This window comes from Gobio gobio (assembly GCF_949357685.1).
Source record: "Gobio gobio genome assembly, chromosome: 23".
Taxonomy (NCBI): Eukaryota; Metazoa; Chordata; class Actinopteri; order Cypriniformes; family Gobionidae; genus Gobio; species Gobio gobio.
This window is the reverse complement of record NC_137119.1, coordinates 24,867,676-24,890,111: the sequence shown is the minus strand read 5'-3', so window position 1 is coordinate 24,890,111 and position 22,436 is coordinate 24,867,676. Positions and strand designations below refer to the sequence as shown.

Sequence of the window (22,436 nt, the reverse complement as noted above, 5' to 3'; positions counted from 1 at the left end):
CGTTTAAAGCCCTTTGAAGCTGTACTGAGACTGTCATTTGGAGCTTGAACCGTTTGGAGCCCATTGAAGTCCATTATATGGAGAAAAGGAAGGTCCTGGAATGTTTTCATAAAAAAACTTAATTTCTTTCCGACTTTAGAAAGAAAGACATGGACATCTTGGATGACATGGGGGTGAGTAAATTATCAGCAAAAGTTTATTTAAAAGTGAACTAATCCTTTAATACTATACTTGTATAGGCAACTGAAAACATTACCAAATAAACCAAAATATATAATAAGTGAATACACAAAAGGAGGAGGTTGTGGATTACAATTCTGGGTCCCTTCCACGTTTCTACACATAGATTCCACGTGGGCCTGACGATCAGTCACAGTAAAACATGTAAACATGTTACACCTAAAATATTACATTTGAGAAATCAGAGTTCTCTACTGATCATGAGCCAGAGTTATCAGTTCCAATTAGGAAATTGAGCCGTTATGTTAAAGGCATGAAATTCAAAAGGAATGGAGCATTGACTTAAATGTTTTAAGGGTTAGTGGTTACCCCATTGTGGGTGTTTCTGCAATAACAGGAAATTGTTATGGATCTTGTTCTTTGCCATGCACTTGATGCCTGTTCAGAAACCTATGTTGGCACAGGCCAAACTCCAACAGACAGCGTCAACAGTCAGTGTGGCAGCCAATCAGCAAATTTTCTGAATGCCAAGTGGTATTTTGTCACGTCCTGTGGTTGGCAATGCCAGGCGTTCTCACTAACAGACTGTGCCTCATGTTCCTTTAAATAACTGGGCTGACAGTTCCAGCAAGCATGTCTGTAGAGCACAATATACTTATTTTATGCAAGATATGTTTTTGGCAAAATGGAGCTGCCTGTCATGTGTAGTTACATTTCATTTGATAGGAGGACTTGGATTGTTTGTACAATGTTTTGCTTGTCTAGAAATCGTTGGACGTTTCTCTGGCGGTGCGATTTTGTGTTCCAAACATATTTGGAAAGCATTTGTTTACCAAAGAAATATTATACCAGATCTATAACAAATATTTGTCTAAAAGTGGAAAAGAAACGTTCATTTTCTCAGAAACTGCGTTCATCCTTAGCATTTTGTTTTGCACTTGGCATTCCGTTATTATGAAAAAGCTCTTCATCACATTAAGTAACAGACAATTGTCCTCATCCTGATAAAAATCACAATTATTCTTGCATAATCCATGAACTCAAAGACGCTCTCTCAGGGCTGGAGCTTTGATATGCTACAATATTGAGGTCATTAACAGAATAATGGCTCATGAGGGACACGGAGATTCTGGCCATGTCACGTTCAAAGAGTGAAAAATGAGGCCAGCGGTATTTATTAGCGATGACGGACCGTGATTTGGACAAATAATAATCCTCTAATGATTCCAACCATGCTTAAATCTTTCAGACATCAACTGGAATGGAGATCTAAGATACGTTCATGAAACCATATCAACATAATTAAAGTGTCCGATGTTTTTCAAACTCTGAGCCACACATGTTGCAGTCTTGCGTATGTGGAGACAGGGAAACCATAAAAGTGCTGTTTGGAAGTAGCTCCCTCGACCTGACTCATTTATTTCCAAGGGATGAGAGCTCAGATATCGTCATTAAGAGCCCAGAGTCTTAGACTTGCCAATCCATAGACGGCACTGTAGAGAGATTTTAATTATATTCATAAGCAGTGTTAGGGGTAACACATTACAAGTAACACAAGTTACATAATCAGAAGAAAATATCTAAATTACTTTTCCAAATAAGTAACGCAAGTTACTTTGTTTTGCCATTTTTGGACTGACACCTCACTTGTCTAGCTTAGAAATCTAGACGGCAGCCAGGGTAGTCTAGCAACTATCCGTTGACTTGCGAGTTGGAAAAACCAAACTCTGGTCAGGCCAATCACATCGTGTATAGAGTCGGTGGGCAGGCTTAACATAATGGTGGCATAGTTGCCGCGCTTCCGCGTTCTACTTGTAAACAAAGAAGCTGGCGAATCGCATTTGGCCGCGACTCTGGAAGACTTGTTGATAAGCTTTTCTTTGAGAAAACAACAAAAAACAGCACTGAAGTCATTCTTAAGAAAGGAAGATGTGTTCAGAGTTTTGCCGACATGGATGCGACGAAAGTTTAATCTATCAACTAGTTCTGCTTCAACTTCTTCGTTGCTCTGGTTGGTTGTAGCGCTATCCTATTGCGTGCAGAGGGAATTTGAAAGACAACCGTTTATTCCGCCCCTCGGATTGAGCCCTGCCAATGGTGAGTTCCCAGACCCAACACCTTGATGTGGGTCTGGCTTGTCAGGCTATCTCTTGTCCCCATGTTGAGAGAAATCGTGAGAAAGTTCAGAGGCGTTGTGTAAACATGATGGGTATTGTAGTTCTAGGCTAATGTGAGCATTCATTTACTCCTCTCTCTTGCACAAAAACAGATTCAGTATTCCTCAAAATGAATTAAACAATGAAATGCAAACTCAGAATATTACGCAAACTTGCAATAAATAAATATGTTAAAGGTGAACTATGTAGGATTTTTGCAGTAAAACATCCAGAAACCACTAGGCCAGTGTTATATATTTTGTTCAGTTGAGTACTTAGAATATCCCAAATGTTTTCAACTATTTGTAAATCGTGAGAAAATTGCTATTTTAACCAAGGAGCCGGGACGTGTGAGCTATGCGTGTGAGGGAGTCGCCTGTCGATTGCGTCATATCTGCGTCACCCTCGGTCTCCGGTTTTATTCAGTGAAACGCTTTACTCTCACTGCATTGTGAACAAGTGTCATAGCAGCCGCCGAGCGAACGTCATAACTTCCTTTTCAACACACTCAGATATATCTAATACGATAAACAGAGCTGCGTTACCTCACACTCAGCACTGGAGAAGAGGAAGTGCCGCCGGCAACCGTGTCATAATAAAAGTCCCGCCAGCGACTATGCCATAATAACAGTCCCGCTCTTCAATCGCTCCTGCGGCCTTGCTCAGCTCCACAACACTCGCTCCTGCTCTGCTTCAGACTACAGTAATGTTAATAATCGCATCCATGAACATGATTTCTGCCCGAGTCCTATCCTGACTGTTTCCCACCGGCTGTGAGGTGAAGACCACATGTCCCGAGATTCTGCGCTCAAACGTGGCGTCATCAAACTACGCCTTTGTTTTGAACAGGCGACCTCTAGTGGACGGAAAAGTTACATAGTGTAGCTTTAAATTACATATATATTAGGGCTGCAACGACGCGTCGACGTCGTCGATGACGTCGACTACGAAAATACGTCGACGTGCGTGAAATGCGTCGACGCGTCGGCGGCACATTATTTACGTTCTAGAATGGAACAGAAGATCTAGAATAATGGCAGCTTCTGCTCCCGGGCATAGTGAAAATGATAATTTATCATATAAAGCCAGACCGCGACATTCAAAAGTGTGGGAGTACTTTAAACAGAAGCCGAATAAAACTGTGCTTTGTTCGCTCTGTAATGCCGGTTTCACATTGCGCGCGGTGGCAGAGCAGGTGCTGTGCGCGTGGAGAGCGGGAGCTTTCACACTGCCAGTCAGTGTTGCCAAGTCCCGGTTTTTGTGTCTCATGTCCGCGGGTTGAAGCGATCCCAATTATGTGATATTTAGCCCCGGGAATGAGAATTTTAGCCGGCAGCCCTGCAAAAAAACACACATATTTAACCCCCCGAACGCGATGTTTACCAGAGAACCTCCCCGAAACGCGATTGGGCTTGTTTTGGACTAGTTTTGAGTAACGAATGGGTGGGTTTTGTTGTGTAAACCTGGCAACCCTGCTGCCAGTGTTCTCTCGCGCAGCTGAACCGTGGCGCGTGTATTGCAACAGACGGTCACATTTTCCGGGGTTCTTCTCCGACCCCAGTACGTCTCGTGCTTTTATTTATTATGGGCTGCATATATCTCCTGTTAATGCGACCTGGTTCCGCTCTGTCCCAAACACATATGCATAATAACATGCTGTATATAGGTAGTTTGCATGATTAAAGTAACATTAAAGTTAAGATATGCCTCTAGTTTTAATCATTTAAATGTGTCTTTTAAGTTTGGGCTAAAACTTCTGGCAGCTTTAGTCGTTGTTTATGCACATGTATCTTCAAAATAGACAACTAGTTATACTATATTAAAACTATGCTGAAAGCTCCTGTATGTGAACCTTTTGCAGATAAATACAAGTGCATTTTCGTTTACTATTGACACAAATCAATAAGTAAATCATACTCAACTACTACAGTAAACTACTTTTCCTAATTAGGCCTACTCTGTATACATTTTATGATGAATAGTATCATTATATATTATGTTTAAAAAGCTTCTTGTGTTCATATATTTCTTTATAAAATGGCATAGCCTACTATGTACACTACCCTTCCTGAAAAACAATTAATATTGTCATCATTCATTGATTTCATGTTAAAATAATATACAAATTCACTACCCTCTTTGAAGTACAATAATCAGTAAAAAAGAATCATAAGATTAATCCGGAAAAATAATCGTTAGATTAGTCGACTAATCGAAAAAATAATCGTTAGATTAGTCGACAGAAAAAATTATCGTTAGTTGCAGCTCTAATATATATACTTTATGTATTTAATCTCACTTTATTAAACACTGTCTTTGCTGCTGACTTTCGATGATCCACTTCAACCATACAAATAAGCACACATGACTTCAGTTAAACATCACATTTGTGTTTCTTTTTTGTTTTTATTGCTGAAATAAGAGTGTTGAACTTGCTTCTCCTGCATCCTATTGTTCTGCATCCAGAATCCAGAATGGCAGCTCTGACAACACTCATGACTATTTTGTACGTATTTTACGAGGTAGCTAATTCGTTCAAATTCGTACAACACTCGTGCGATTTGTCTAAAGGGGCGGGGTTAGGGGTTGGTCATTCGTACGAATTCATACGAATTGGGCAACTCGTAAAATAAGTTTGGTTTAGCAAAAATCGTACAAATTAGCCACCTCGTAAAATGCATATGAATTGCGTGATATTGGATTGGCTCTGAATTTGCATTTCCTTCAGCCTGAGGCTTATTCATTTCACTTTTGGTGTGAAAGGACCTTTACATTTGCCAAAAATAGAACTTACATTTTTTGTTATTAAAAACAAACAAGCAAGCCCAGCCCAGATGAGAAAAAGCAATGATCAAGCCCAGCCGAGGTGAGCAACAAATTACTTTCCATACATGTTTTACATTTTACGTTTTATAATCTTTAATCATAATAATATTCTTTCTAATTCTATGAGAATAGTGAAGTCCACACCACAACAATAACAACAAAGAAAAACAATAACGCTGAAATCACTTTCATAATGATTTTTTCTAGCAGATGAATGATAAAAACATTGACAGCAAATTAGAATCCACAAAAGCTTGCGCGTTCTTGGTGTGAATGGGGCTTTATGCAAATCAGGAAACAGCATAAACACATTCACAAAATCTATAATTAGCCGGATTTATATAAAAAAGAAGCATATATGTGCTGCATTTAGGGATGGGTTAAACTGGATAATGGGAGGTTTGTAAATAGGACACAGGTTTTTGAGCTGAAATACATAAAACTGGTTTAGTGAATTTGCCCCTCAAATCTTTATGCCATGTCATTGAATGGGATGGGGTCAGATTTGTAATACTCACACTTGTCCTGCTCAGGTGGTTCCAGACAGTCACTCTCAGTGTCACTAGGGATGCGCCAAGGTTTCCTGACCGCCTGCAACTGCTGGTAAAACTCATCCTAGTAACAAATATGATAGAACCAGAGATATAAATCATGAGGACAAATTGATGTTTTGTTATATAATGCAAATAAATTAAAGGGTTAGCTCACCCCAAAATGAAAATTCTGTCATTAATTACTCACCCTCATGTCGTTCCAAACCCGTAAGACCTTTGTTCATCTTCATAAAATTAAGATTGAACCACTGTTGTCAAATTGACTATTTTAACAATGTCTTTACAACCTTTCTGGGCCATGAAATTGTTAAGTTAATTGCTGTCTATGGAGGGGTCAGAGAGCTCTCGGATTTCATCAAAAATATCTTTGTGTTCCGAAGATGAACGAAGGTCTTGCAGGTTTGGAACGACATGATGGTGAGTAATTAATGACAGAATTTTCATTTTTGGGTGAACTAACCCTTTAAGTCTGAATTTAATTGTCCAAATATGCTCTTAAAGCTTTGCGGAACGTCCTTGCTAAAAAAATTATAATATTTAAACCAGCTTAAGCTGGTTTGCTGGTCTCTCTACCTGGTGAAGTGGGTCTTTAGGCTGCTTTCTTGAGGTGTTTGGGGTATACTTACAGCTAACACACATCAACTAAATACCACAAAACCTTTGATTTCATAGGGTCTTAAAGGACATAATTTGCTCCAATATTCAGGAAGTATTCTAATGTATCAGTGAACACTGCTGTTGCCTGTGCAGAAAGGTGGCAATTGAAAAGCAATGAAAACCCCTGTGAACTGGAAACCTAAGATGTAGAGAGCTGGTGAATGTGCATGTCAGGCCCATTCGTTCTACAGATGTTTTTATTTTCTTTTGAAATAAGTACACCTCTGGGTCGAATCCTCTGAGCCAGCCTCTAATAAATGCATTGTCTCTGTTCCCTTCTAAAGTCTTTTATGTGTTCTTATTTTTCAGCATTAAAGGTATCGCTGGTACAGGCCAGACAGGAAACGCTCATACATCTACGCCACATTTAAGTGCTAAATCGCTTATAGGAAAACAGAAAAGAAGGACAAATCATCTGACATCTTTCCCGTGGATCCCATTCTGAACTGAATGAGATGTACAGGTGCATATTTATTTTTCTTATTCAGGAGTTGAACTACTGTAACAGCCGTGGGACCAGGTGGGTGAATCAGAGCATGATCAGGGCATTTATGTTTTCATAATCTCATCAGTCATAGGAATATGAGCTAACAATACGATTCCTGTTTGTGGCTATAAAAGACTTTAAAAGGAGCTTTGGATTTATTAAAAAGCCCTAATACCAAAAAATAAAAGAGAAAGAGAGGGGAAACGCTGAAATGCCAGACTCCCTTCTTTTTTTTCATATCAAGAGTAGTCATCTGTAAATCTGTCCTTTAGTTTCCAGTGGATCTTCTTATATTATATTGCTTAATCTCAATTGAGCATAAGATGAATAGGCCATAATCAGACATGGACAATAGAATATTACAGCTTTTGCAAACTAACCAGTACAATAACATTGAGTGTGTGTGATTCTGAACCCATTGGCCAGAGGTTTACAGGGTTACCAAATGTAAATGAGCTTTAACTTTTCTAGTGTAGATAAAAGTACCCATAAAATGAAACCTTAGTTTCCAAGAGGCTTGTAAGATTAAAGGCATTTTCAAACCAAATCAGAATATTTGGCACATAAAAACATGCACAACAAGACTGAAAAAAATATTGTACTGCATATTTGTTTTGTTTTGTTTTCGATGTGGTGGTTAGTAATTGTAATTGTTTGGATGCCGACCAAATTATTCAGATATGAAAATGTATTTCTGAGAATGAAAAAAAAATTACCCTTACACTTTGTATTAATACATTTGACTTGAGAAAAATGTTTTACATTTATTAAATATGTTTTAAAAGTTATATGTTAAATGTATAATATTTATATATATATATATATATATATATATATATATATATATATATATATATATATATATATATATATATATATATATATATATATATATATATATATATATATATATATATATATATATATATATATACATACACATATATACACATACACATATATACACACACTGTATATATAAAGCTAAATACATTATGAACTTATATGTAAAATATAGTAAAATATATGTAATATAATATAATGCATACATAAAATATATAATATATAATCTAGTAAATTACACAATTATTCAAAAATCTGGGACTATCAATGGATGGATGGATGGATGGATGGACGGACGGACAGACAGACAGACAGACAGACAGACAAATAAATGCAGCCTTGGAGAGCATAAGATACTTTTTTCATTTAAAAAAGTATCTTACTGGTCCAAAACTTTTGAACCATCGTATGTATGTGATTATAAGTGTGTGGTCTTGGTATGTTATGGGGAAAAATGTTCACACAAGGACAAGGATTTCAGATATTGCAGTCTTTGTGGGGACATTTTCCCCCATAACCACCAGGGGTAGGGTTAGTGTAGGCAGGGGGACAAGTATATAGTCTGTACAGTATCAAAATAATTATGTCTATGGAAAGTCTCCATAAAACATTAAAACCCAATATATGTGTGTGTGTGTACCTCAGTCAGTGTGCTCCATAGACCCCCGTATAAATCTGTAGTGCTCAGGCCTGGAGGTGTGAGGATTGGTCTGGTTATCTGTCCTGTCGGCGTGACAGGTCTGCTTCTAGAGCGCCCGTACAAGCGTTCTGTGTTTCCATGACTTCCGGCAGTAAACGAGCGCATCATGAGACTATTGGGCGTAATAGGTCTGCTGGGCGTCCGTGCTCCACTAGGGGTCTGGGCACGGCTGCTAGGGTTGCTGGGAGATGTCCGGCCCATGACTAGGCTTGTGGGCTTAGTGTTGTGATGGGGCAGGCCTGTGGTCTTTGTGGAAAGGCTGCTGGGAGACTGTGGTCTGGACGTCTGTCCGAGCACAGGCAGAGTGTTGGTGGTGTGGAAGAGGGGGGTTAAAAGCAAACTCCTATGAGGGCTGTTTGGACTTCGGTTCAGCTTCCCTTGCTCTGCCAGCTTGGCCAAGTCCTTCTCCACCTCTGAAGAAATCAAGACAATAAAAGCAAACAATCACCAACAAGGGGACGATAATATTAATGGCTTGTAAACATTTCGGTAACAGCTTAAATGGGACATGACTAAATGGATGAATGCAAACATCACACACAAGATGATACGCTGTAAAACTTACATGTAATATAATTAGTGAAATAGTTTTCAATAGTTATTTCTCAACACTGTTGTACATTCAAATGCACATTGACAGGCTTAAACACATCAGCGTATTGACATAGGAGGATTGACTAACCACTCATAGATTCCCATTAGCAAACCACCAAAACAATTTCCTGAAGTTTTGCCGAGGTCTTTTAACAGTCATGGCAGCAGTATTTACTGTCAGCTGTAAAGTGTAAATTGAATGGCATGTTTACTTTGCACGAGTACAAAAGCGATTTAATACGGCCTGCTTTATGTCAATATATTTGTTTGCTTGGTAGCAAGTCAAATATTTTTGTTTATGAAAGTCTGTTGCACATTTTCAGATGGAACATCTGGACCCATCAACCAGTGTTCAGTCTGTGAGGAACTGAGGATTCTGAGGAAACAACATGTGACATATTATAAATAGTATGAACAAGTTTTGATATGTGTTTCAGAAACCTTGACTACCTAAATTGTAAGCAAACAGTTCTTTTTCTTCCAAAGAAACATTATGATAGTTTTCCAGTCTAAAATATGAAACACATGTCCAGATAACTAATGTACAATGTATCTAAATGTCATTTTGGCTAACACAGCTCTTGTAATTAATTCCCATTATGGGAACTTTTCCAGATTGTTGTGATATATAATACAACTAATTGTGTGAATGTATAATTAGATTGTTTTGTCTGTAGTCAGTCATAAGTAATTACAACCCCCGTCATCCCATTTAAACAGGAAACAGGAACTTGTTCTAGCAATTTCTAACCTAAACACATATGTGATGGAAAGGATTTTTACACATGCATAAATCATTTGTGATAATGGAAAACCATTCCAAATAAAGACGATGAAATCAAAATTAATGAAAAATATCTTTGTGCGTTAGTGTTTAAAGTTTCCCACATGATATTTATAAGTTGAGCTCATGGATCCTAATGAGTCGATGCTGGTGCCTGAGAACCCAGGAGCCACAGTTATGTTCACTGTAAACATGATACACACATGAACAATTGTTTATCACGAAAAGAACATTTTAACTTGATTATCAATTACAAATATTGAAATTCCCGGTCCAACATAGACAGGAGTACTTCTAATAAAGTATCTGTGTATAAATGTATCTGTTTACACATTAAAGTTGTATTATGTGTCAAATGAGTCTGAACACATATTAAAAAAATTATGCGATGTGCTGCAAAAAAAATTTATTTCAAATAAATGCTGTTCTTTTTAACTTTTTATTCATAACTAAAAAAATTATTGTGGTTTCCACTAAAATATTAAGCAAAACAACGTTTTCACCATGATAATAATAAGACATGTTTCTTGAAAACAGCATATTAGAATGATTGCTGACATTTTAATTTTTTTTTACTGTATTAATAGTTCACAATATTGCAGTTTTTACTGTATCTTTGTCACAATCACCAGTGAGAGTGCCCCGTGGTTACCATCTGAGGGCACTCCACCCCGGACTGTCACTCCATCACAAACTACATTTCCCATAACTCACTGCTCCTCATCATCCCTGATTACATGCACCTGTGTCTCATTTCCCTGTTCACCTCACCCTATATAAGCCTGGTTATCGCAGTCATTCATTGTGAAGTCCTGTTTTGTATATCACTGCATTTCTGAGCGTTTACCCTGCTTTCATGTCTCTTGGTCTTGGATTACCTGCTTGTTCCTTGGATTACCCTTTAGCCTGTCTCTCCTGTTTTGTTTGCCTGATTGGACTGATAACATGTTATGAACTCTTGCCGGTTTTTGACTACGTTTGTGGATTATTTTAAAATAAAGCTGCGTTTGGATCCTCAACCTTGGTCTCTCTGAGCAGTACGTTACAGAAGACTTCGCCAAGCATGGATCCAGCAGTATGTCTCATCCGCACAGGGCTTCCTTCAGAACTCCGGAGGTTATTCCTGAGCAGCCCACGGTCGTCCTGGAGGAGTTTCCAGAACTGCCGAGGTGCATTGCCTTGCCGTGGCCAGCCACTGACCAGCGTCCAGAGATGGCTCCAGCCAGCCACTGACCAGCGTCCAGAGATGGCTCCAGCCAGCCTCTGACCAGCGTCCAGAGATGGCTCCAGCCAGCCACTGACCAGCGTCCAGAGATGGCTCCAGCCAGCCAGCCACTGACCAGTGTCCAGAGATGGCTCCAGCCAGCCAGCCACTGACCAGCGTCCAGAGATGGCTCCAGCCAGCCACTGACCAGCGTCCAGAGATGGCTCCAGCCAGCCAGCCACTGAATAGCATCCAGAGATGCTCCAGCCAGCCAGCCACTGACCAGCGTCCAGAGATGGCTCCAGCCAGCCAGCCACTGACCAGTGTCCAGACATGGCTCCAGCCAGCCAGCCACTGACCAGCGTCCAGAGATGGCTCCAGCCAGCCAGCCACTGACCAGCGTCCAGAGATGCTCCAGCCAGCCAGCCACTGACCAGCGTTCAGAGATGGCTCCAGCCAGCCACTGACCATCGTCCAGAGATGGCTCCAGCCAGCCAGCCACTGACCAGCGTCCAGAGATGGCTCCAGCCAGCCACTGACCAGCGTCCAGAGATGGCTCCAGCCAGCCTCTGACCAGCGTCCAGAGATGGCTCCAGCCAGCCACTGACCAGCGTCCAGAGATGGCTCCAGCCAGCCAGCCACTGACCAGTGTCCAGAGATGGCTCCAGCCAGCCAGCCACTGACCAGCGTCCAGAGATGGCTCCAGCCAGCCACTGACCAGCGTCCAGAGATGGCTCCAGCCAGCCAGCCACTGAATAGCATCCAGAGATGCTCCAGCCAGCCAGCCACTGACCAGCGTCCAGAGATGGCTCCAGCCAGCCAGCCACTGACCAGTGTCCAGACATGGCTCCAGCCAGCCAGCCACTGACCAGCGTCCAGAGATGGCTCCAGCCAGCCAGCCACTGACCAGCGTCCAGAGATGCTCCAGCCAGCCAGCCACTGACCAGCGTTCAGAGATGGCTCCAGCCAGCCACTGACCATCGTCCAGAGATGGCTCCAGCCAGCCAGCCACTGACCAGCGTCCAGAGATGGCTCCAGCCAGCCAGCCAGCCACTGACCAGCGTCCAGAGATGGCTCCAGCCAGCCAGCCACTGACCATCGTCCAGAGATGGCTCCAGCCAGCCAACCACTGACCATCGTCCAGAGATGGCTCCAGCCAGCCAGCCACTGACCATCGTCCAGAGATGGCTCCAGCCAGCCAGCCACTGACCATCGTCCAGAGATGGCTCCAGCCAGCCACTGACCAATGCCAGAGATGGCTCCAGCCAGCCACTGACCATCGTCCAGAGATGGCTCCAGCCAGCCAGCCACTGACCATCGTCCAGAGATGGCTCCAGCCAGCCAGCCACTGACCATCGTCCAGAGATGGCTCCAGCCAGCCAGCCACTGACCATCGTCCAGAGATGGCTCCAGCCAGCCAGCCACTGACCATCGTCCAGAGATGGCTCCAGCCAGCCAGCCACTGACCATCGTCCAGAGATGGCTCCAGCCAGCCAGCCACTGACCATCGTCCAGAGATGGCTCCAGCCAGCCACCAGCCAGCCTCTGACCAGCGTCCAGAGATGGCTCCAGCCAGCCACTGACCAGCGTCTAGAGATGGCTCCAGTCCCACCCCGTGGTCAGAGTCCAGATTACTTGCCCGTTCCGTGGATTACCCTTTTGCCTGTCTCTCCTGTTTTGTTTGCCTAATTGGACTGATAACCTGTTATGACCTTGCCTGTTTTTGACTACGTTTGTGGATTATTCTAAAATAAAGCTGCGTTTGGATCCTCTACCTTTGTCTCTCGGAGCAGTACGTTACAATCTTATGATCAGTCCGCACTGTTGTCTGAGGCGCATCAGAACCAATCGAGTGATCCAATCATAATGCTCCTTGGTTGCATTTAATTCTTTTAGTAATTATTTATATTATTGATTATTTTATTATTGACTGTCTGACATTTACTGACAACATTTTTCAATATTTAGCACTATTTATTATAATCATTATCTTGCTCTTATTATATTTAGTCTTGCCTATGTCACATGAAGTTAGTATAGTGATGAAGGAAAATATAGCATACATAGTGACCCTAAGACTAAAAAAAGAGCAGAGGAGGAGAGATGACTTAAGAGTTAACAAGAAGCAGCACATCTAATCTATTATAAACAGCTCTTGATCAAAAAAGCAAATGCGCTTCCCACAAGGCTACAATCCGCAAGCACGCAAACCCATCATTTAGAACATATGCAACCTTTTTGATTCCCGACTTTCTCCCTACATATCTACAGTGTTCACATCTCACTGAGGAAGAGAGAGAGAGAGAGAGAGAGAGATCTGAGGAATTCCAGCTAGCTGAAAGTGATGCTTTATTTATCCAAAAGTGGCAGAAAGTATTTCTCTGCCATTAAAAAACAGCCAGTAATGTTGCCCTTTGAGCACAAGTCAAATATCAAGCTTTAAATTCCTAAAACAAAAACAAAACAGCCTGGTCATCAATTAAAAAGGAGTCTGAGGATTAAGTTGACCGCATAATTGAGGTAATGAGATAAACGAAGAATCTTGGCTTTCAACACGGAGAACATTAACAGCTAATAAAAGCATGAAAGGGGTCAATTAGGCTGTTGAATGAGCCTAATGCCTGGCCTTATGGGGATGGCTCTGTTCAGATATAACTCAACAGACAAATGGCTTCAAATCAATGCCATCTGAGAGCAGGGGCGAATTTTCCCACAAAGTGATGTCAGAGTACGTTTCCTCTGACTCAGTCACGAAATAACAAGCACACTTGAAATTAATAGATAAACACTTCCCCCACACACACACACACACACACACACACACACACGTTGCCCTATTTGTTTACAGTGAGAAATGTGAAAATAATACTTAAATCTGTTATCACAAGTATTTCAAAACCATTTATATATATATATAGACACTTACAGTTTTTCTCAGTCGCTTTGGTACATTTCTCGCAGTAACTGCATTTTCAATTCGTACAAAAAACAAAACATCATGGATTACCTGCAAAAGCCAGTCTCTTGCTCAAAATCCTTTGTTCATCTCTCAAAAGTAAATATCTGTGTCAATGAACATGTCAGTGCCATCAGAATGACAAGTCCTTGTGTCATTGTGTATGGATAAGACGGTCAAATTGCTTAGTCATGTTGTCAATATAACAGTGTACTCTGGAGGGATGTTCTGATGTAAACTATGGCTATAGTTTTGATAACAATTATTGTAAATTATAGGTTACATCTAAGTGTTACACCTTAGTGTATTTGGGGCCTAGGTTACACCTTAGTGTATGAGGGAGTTTGATTGCAAGAGACTGGATAAAATTCACATTCCCGCTTTTACTGTTTGTACTGTAATTTGTTGACAGACCATGTCATTGCGATACAGAAAGGAAAAGACAGCACAGCACAAAGAAAAAAAAACTAAAGTAGAAATGTGAACGTCTAATGGAAATGTATAGAAATATGCTTGACATATGACAACTTGTTCAACCATTTTGCATGTAAAGACTTATGCTATGAACTAATGCCTAAATGTTGTGGGGGGCGAGACTATTCAACAGAGACCCATTATAATACATTTTGATCAACATGACATAAGCAATTGCTAATGTAGGAAACAGCAGAGAATTGTACATTTGCATGGATGTACCAAAGCATTGCAACTTGTTCAAAGAAATGAGAAACTGCTTTTTTGATGTGCACAAGTGACACAGTGATGTGACGATTGAACAGGTAGTTTTGAGAATTTCAATTCTGAGAAATGTACCAAAGCGACCAAATGCACAATTTAACATGTCATTTATACACTTTATAAAGGCCCTGATTTGATAGAATATATGATCTGTCACACCATATAATTAAATGTATGGATGTTAAATGTTTTAATGTTTCTTTAATCTTTTAATTCAACTAATTAACTGCATAAATATTAATGAGAAAAGATCATAAACAAAGTACATTTAAAGGCGTGTCATCATTGTGAACAGATGTTAGAACAATTTGTTAAGTAGTCAATAGAAATCAGTCCAAGTACTGAACGCGTTCTCGTATTTCCTGTTAGGAAGTTTACAAATAGAACAGGGTTCATGATTAATTCTGTTAAATTTTTAAATCATTGTTTAGTTTTATATAATTTATCATGTTGAATGAACAGTTCTAGATGAAAAATCAAAAACAATTATGCACCCATTATTTTTTTCTTTCTTCTTTTTTAAAAATATTTTATTTATAGCTTTTATGCCCATTATTTTCCATTATCTTCACCGTTGGTTAAAAATGGTATGGAAGCCTGTTTTCACCACAGAATAAAAAATATTAAAGGTAATTGTGAATAAAGGTAATATAAAGTCACACTTTTGATTTATAAAGTCAGAATTGCAAGATAAAAAATCACAACTATCTTTAAAAAAAAAATTCCTGTGGTGAAAACAAGCTTCCATACAATGCTGATAATTAACGTTTCTTTCTTTAATCAGAAAACTCATACACAACTTGCTTCTCATCTTCTATTTTTCTTTCCCCCCAAAGTCCTTCTCCAAAATATCCTTATGTATAAAACTTTGCATAATACAAATGAAAATATATGAAAAACATTTCTTAATACACTCTGAAAAATGCTGGGTTAAAAATAACAAAAGTTGGGTTGAAAATGGACTAACCCAGCAATTGGGTTGTTTTAAGCTAACATTTAACCCAACCGCTGGGTTAAAACAACCCAATTGCTGGGTTAGTCCATTTTCAACCCCACTTGGGTTATTTGTAACACAGCATTTTTTTAGAGTGTAGATTACTTTTTTATCTTTCTTTTTTTAAATAAAATTGACCAATTTATGGTTACAATTATCTTATTTTCCGATTAGCTAAATATGCGTGCAAAAGCTAAATGTTCGTGTCTAGTTTAGTTGTTAACTTTTTGTGTTTAAATGTCAATCTCCCACATCCACACACACGTACACACAGCTGTTGCCCTGTTGACTTAGTGAAAGTGCCTTTCTTAAATACTTAATATGTTTCAAATGTATTCGGTGTACGACAGCGAATCGAAATAAAAAAGCAGTACATGCGTAAACAAACAACTGTGCGACACATGTTGGTGTTCTTGGTGCTGTTTGTGCCTTTGGCTTTGCCCAATGCTTTCAAGCGGTTACCAAACGAACGAGTGTCGCGCACACACACACACACAACGTCTAACAAAGGTCTGCGAGATCAAACCACCGGCTGAGTTTGATCATCTACAGACAGAGATTTGTCACTTCACAGCAATGCTAACAAGCTAGTGCAGCGGTGGCATTGTTAAATTAATCAAAGATGGTCGCCATTTTTCACAACATAATTTTATAGGTGGATCAGCTTTCAATTAGCCAATCAGACGCCTCCGTCCTTGTGTTCGCAGGCAGACTTTGACATGTGTGGCCTTTGACAGTGTCAGGCTGTAATGGAAAGGTGGCCTGTTTTATATGCGTGTGGGTGTCTGCGTGTTAAAAACCTACCAGCAAGATGTTTGCCCATGTTCTCCAGTTCTTTGGAGAAAAGCGAGTCCTGGAGTTGCAGAGCACGTCTGGGCGTCTGGGGGCTCGTGCCTCTGATCGGCTTCACATCCGATGCCCAGACAGGGTGACGCTGCAGCACACACACAAGAAACAGTACAGAGAGTCACATTAGCTTTGAATTTCACTCCTTTTTTACATACTACTTATGGTTGCAACACTGTGCCATATCTGTTATAATGAGGGCCAATTATTTTTTTAAGAGAAATTAGAAAAACACTGAAAACCACAGTTCTTTGGGATGAAAGTCTGGATGGCGGCAAGGACTGAACTTTTATTTGTGAACACTGCGCTAGGCGCTCAGTAGTGGTTAAAGGATTTTGAAGTAACAATCAATAAACTCGAGGGATCCGAGAACGGATGACGACAGGCAGCATAGAGATCCTACTATTACTGTGTTTCGTGATAATAAACTTGCGGTTTTGGGGGAATTAAGAATACAGTCTTTCAATTCAAGACTATGGAGAATAAACCAATGATGTACAAACAAGAGATTAATCAAATTCACATTGGTTTGTAATGATTTAACTTATTGCGAACATGCTTGCCCAGCAACGTAACAAACAGATTTTTATTCCAAACACAAGTCTGGTTTACAGGATTCAAATGTTAAATGTTGTAATATTAACCACTTATGTCATCGCACACACAAAACTACAGATAAATATTCTTACTTTGTAAACTCTTCATATTAAAGGTAACATTAGGTATTCTATTTCAGTGGTAATCAGTTCAGATGTCAAGTTTTTTTGTGTACTTTTTTATTATTTGGATTGTATCGGGTCTAATGTGTTTATATTTTGTATCTGCCTTGTTTGTTTTTATGCTTTCTTTTTATATGCACATTCTCTTACGTACAGCACTTTTGTCGTAACTTTTAAATGCGTTATAGAAATAAAATTTGACTTGACTTGGCTTGACAACTGCATGTCATGCACTATGAAATTTGTTTTTGTGTTGTTCTCTGGGAAAATCTGAGGAAAACATTTATTTACACAAGGTAAAACATGTTAAACAAAACTAAAATACTAAGTTCTTATTGGTAGCATCCTTAAATTAGCCCAATTATTTGATAAATTAGCATACAGTTCATCCAGAAAGTATTCACAGCACTTCACTTTTGCCACATTTTGTTACAGCCTTATTCCAGAATGGAGTAAATTAAATATTGTTTTCCTCAATTCCACAAACAATACCCCATAACGACAACGTGAAATAAGTTTGTTTGAAATCTTTGCAAATGTATTAAAAATAAAAAACGAAAAAAATCACCTGTACATAAGTATTCACAGCCTTTGCCATGACACTCAAAATTGAGCTCAGGTGTATCCTGTTTCCACTGATCATCCTTGAGATGTCTCTACAACTTTATTAGAGTCCATCTGTGGTAAATTCAGTTGATTGGATATGATTTGGAAGGAATTGTCTGTAGACCTTCAAGACAGGATTGTATCAAGGCACAGATAATGGAAAGGGTACAGAAAAATGTCTGCAGCTTTGAAGGTCCCAATGAGCACAGTGGCCTCCATCATCCGTAAATGGAAGAAGTTTGGAACCATCAGGACTCTTCCTAGAGCTGGACGTCCGGCCAAACTGAGCAATCAGGGGAGAAGGGCCTTAGTCGGGGAGGTGACCAAGCAATGCATAGGGTCCTGTCACTCTGACAGAGCTCCAGCGTTTCTCTGTGGAGAGAGGAGAACCTTCCAGAAGAACAACCATCTCTGCAGCACTCCACAATTCAGGCCTGTATGGTAGATTGGCCAGACGGCACTTAACAGCCCGCCTGGAGTTTACCAAAAGGCACCTGAAGGACTCTCAGACCATGAGAAACAAAATTCTCTGGTCTGATGAAACAAAGATTGAACTCTTTGGTCTGAATGGCAAACGTCATGTCTGGAGGAAACCAGGCACCGCTCATCACCTGGCCAATACCATCCCTACAGTGAAGCATGGTGGTGGCAGCATCATGCTGTGGGGATGTTTTTCAGCGGCAGGAACTGAGAGACTAGGCAGGATCGAGGGAAAGATGAATGCAGCAATGTACAGAGACATCCTTGATGAAAACCTGCTCCAGAGCACCCTGGACCTCAGACTGGGGCGAAGGTTCATCTTCCAACAGGACAACGACCCTAAGCACACAGCCAAGATAACAAAGGAGTAGCTACGGAAAATGGCTGTGAACCGACGCTCCCCATTCAACCTGATGGAGCTTGAAAGGTCCTGCAAAGAAGAATGGGAGAAAATGCCCAAAACATAGGTGTGCCAAGCCTGTAGCATCATACTCAAAAAGACTTGAGGCTGTAATTGGTGCCAAAGGTGCTTCAACAAAGTATTGAGCAAAGGCTGTGAATACTTATGTACATGTGATTTTTGTCGTTTTTTATTTTTAATAAATTTGCAACGATTTCAAACAAACTGCTTTCACATTGTCATTATGGTTTTTTTTTTTGTAGAATTGAGGAAAAATAATGAATTTAATCCATTTAAGAATAAGGCTGTAACATAACAAAATGGAAAAGTGAAGCGCTGTGAATACTTTCTGGATGCACTGTATGTATATCTTAGCACAAATAAGGGATGTAGAACTGAATGATAGGCCTTAAAAGCCACAACAAGTAGAAAGAAAAGAGAAAGAGCAAAGAACAAAGAACAATTTTAGGGAAAAAGCAAACTTTCAGTTGCAACGCTGTCAATAAATAGCTATCAAGCTGCTTGCAAGTGTGAAGGACATTAGCATTAGATCAAGCATTTTGTTTGCTACCGAGGGATAGCATTACGTTATGAGTCAAAACCTTGTTAGATCATATCACACTTATTGCCAGACCATAAGCGGCATAATACATCCCAGTAAACATATACACCCATCCGCGTCAGGAAATATTTGTTGTGCAGAACATTAACGAGGGCAAGTCATGATGCTGCTCAGGCATGACCACCTCCTACATCCCACTAAAGATGCCTGCAGTCCTTTGCTTCCAAACTCTGTGCTGGTTCTAGTTTGGTCTTGGTTGCAGCATCTTAACAAATCTAGGCAGATCTACAGCAGATATTTGTCATACACATCCTCTATGCCCCAAGGAGAACAGATGGACTTGAGAAGTCAGTGCAATTAAAAGAGAGGGAGGGTAAGAATGCAACATGTTGGATCGGTTTTTGTTTCAGTAACATTTAAACCGCCATCTGGAGCTCTTAATTCTATACATACTGTACACATCATGGGTGTAGATTTGGATAAGAGACTACTAAATAATCCCTATCAATATATCTAGCCTTTGCAGTTGTGACTGAAAGAAATGCATGCAAGTATTGAATTAAATAAATATTGTGCATCATGTTTTTATTTGTAAAAATAAAAGTATGGCCTTAATAAATTAAATTAGGAACACCATGCAGCACATAACTGTGCACAATGCCTTGTTTATGCTTGTCGACAATACTTAGGAGGCGTTTATACTGTTTCCACTCTCCATTGCAGTATTCTCAGAAATGAAAAAAATGGAAAAAAATAGATAAATAATAACATCAAAATCAGGAAGAGTTTTTTTCACTGGTAACGGCGGCAGACAAATCAACATAATAAACACATGACAGCAGTATCTAGACTGGCTGTGTGTCTTTTCTTGCAGTTTATCATTTTAAAGCCTCAAGATGTTGACCTCTACATTTAAAATTTAAACCACATGAAAACAATGCTTTTTTATATATACTGAGCTTTTCAAGAAACTGTTATTTTTATAAATCAAATCCTACTTGGACATTTTCTTTCAGTGTAAATGAGTAATGGACTGTCCATCCATCCACCCCCCAGGACCACTTCTCTGCAGAGTTTAGCTCCAACCCTGAAAAAACTCACCTGCCCTAGCTTTCTAGTAACCCTGAAGACATTTAACTGTCCCAAATGGCACCCTAGTCCATACTTTTGTGGCATTATGCCACTTTGACTGTCAGGAAGAAGTCTGCTACAGAGCTTGCTTCAGTGCGGGCTTGGAAAAAGTGTGCAACAAGGGCGCATATATTATTGACTGCAAAGGGGGTGCTCACAAGCACCCTTCTGAAACCTAAAATGACAAATGGAACATCCTAAGGTCTTGTGGACTTCACGATCAAGCACACACAGTGGCAATTGTACATCCACAAGACTGTAAGTGCGTATAAAGTGTGGAATTTGGGACAGGGCCTTTGATTAGCTTGTTCAGGTGTGTTTGATTAGGGTTGGAGATGGATGGATGGATGGATGGATGGATGGATGGATGGATGGATGGATGGATGGACGGACGGATGGACGGACGGACGGATGGACGGATGGATGGACGGATGGGCGGATAGATGGATGCACGGACGGATGGATGCACGGACGGATGGATGGGCTGACGGATGTCCACTACTCACATATTGTACACAATAACAAAGAAAGCAAACATGGAAGAGTATATTACCCAAATAACCAAAGATGCACACATGTAAACAAAATCTGTGATTCCGGTTTCCTGGCCCATAATGCACTATTACTTTAAACAGAGTAAAGTCAGGTCATGTCCAACCTACAGATAGAGGGCAAGCATACAAACACACACTCACTTTAACTCTGCAGAGGATGTCCAAACCCAACGAAACAAACTTTCAACACACAAGCCCTCAAAGAAACATTCATCCAAACATGCCGCGAAGAAAACTCTTCCCTCACAAATGTTTTGACATTTCTCTATGAATGAGCATCTACATTTACAGTAACAACAAATAAATATGAATGACAGTTAACAGAAACAATTTCATAAACTATGAGGCTGCTGTTAAGAGATCCATGTCAGCATTAATATTCAAGGATGATTCATTTCTGATCCTGCCTTATTGGCCCAATCCTTTCTCTTGTGGTTTATTGGTTCCACTTAGGACCGTCATTGTCTAAACCCATAGTAGATTATAGATACTTACTAACTGAAGCAATACTTGGGAAGTGCAATGCTGTTTCCTTCAGCACGACTGTGGTTTCACAACGACATTTGTCTTTATTGATCCTGATGTGTGCGTGAGACTCGGAACAGAATGAGTCAAACTAGTTTCAACAAATACATTTCCTGTGAGTCGATCAGAGACAAGCCGTATACTGGCCAAACAAAAAAAGCTGTTTTACATTTGCAATGAGCAATTGTGGATTAAGAGCAATCCGACTGGTCCACCAAAGCTTGCAACCACTTTTAACGGGGATTCTGTCCACTCATAAACATGGATCCAATTGCTTCAGAAATGAAATGCAGATTGAGAATAAATATGAGACCACTCAACAAGTGTGTGTGTGTGTGCCTGTGTTCAGAATCCCAGGCTGAACCACTACAGACCGATCCACCATTCACCTCAATCCTCACAGGAAAAGCACAACACTTCACTCTCAAAGGCCATTAAACAGGCTATTAAACCTGTGGAGTTTCTCTTATGAACATCAAACAGCACTATAATTGTTCAGAAATAGTCCAGTTCATTGGAAGCAGGTTCAAAAACCACAAGGGAAAGGCGAGGATTTACATTTGCCATTGCTATTGGCCTGTGTCTATTTACCGCACAGGGACAACATTGCCTTGGCTCATTGCCTGCTGTCACATCTGCGTGCGCTGGCTCTTTACGGCCATGATGGAGGCCGCAGGCTCAAGCCACAGTGATGTTTAGCATGTACACAGAGCGCTGAGGCTTGTGTTCTGCCCACACCGACCTGCCACAAGGAAAGAGAGTCGCAATAAAGAGCGGCGACCCACCCCGGCACAAGGAAGCAAACACCACTGACAGCATTGCATCAATCCCTCTGGCCTGGGCTGCCAAAACCAGTTGAAAGCCTATTCCACTGTTTGTTTGCTGGATGTAAGAGATGAAAAATGATCATAAAAATAGTCCAATATATAACTTTTTCTTT

At 40.3% G+C, this 22,436-nt stretch overlaps 1 protein-coding gene across 1 annotated transcript in view; it reads right to left on the bottom strand.

Annotated features, from left to right (window-relative positions):
• Positions 1-22,436, bottom strand: part of cUnh8orf34 (chromosome Un C8orf34 homolog) — a gene marked incomplete at its 5' end in the record, with an annotated part of 115,042 nt that overhangs the window by 6,104 nt on the left and 86,502 nt on the right. Inside the window, 3 exons of the mRNA XM_079805684.1 lie at positions 5,681-5,777; positions 8,344-8,816; positions 16,478-16,607. Coding sequence (XP_079661810.1) covers positions 5,681-5,777; positions 8,344-8,816; positions 16,478-16,607 — 700 coding nt within the window. The remainder of the gene's footprint in view (positions 1-5,680; positions 5,778-8,343; positions 8,817-16,477; positions 16,608-22,436) is intronic.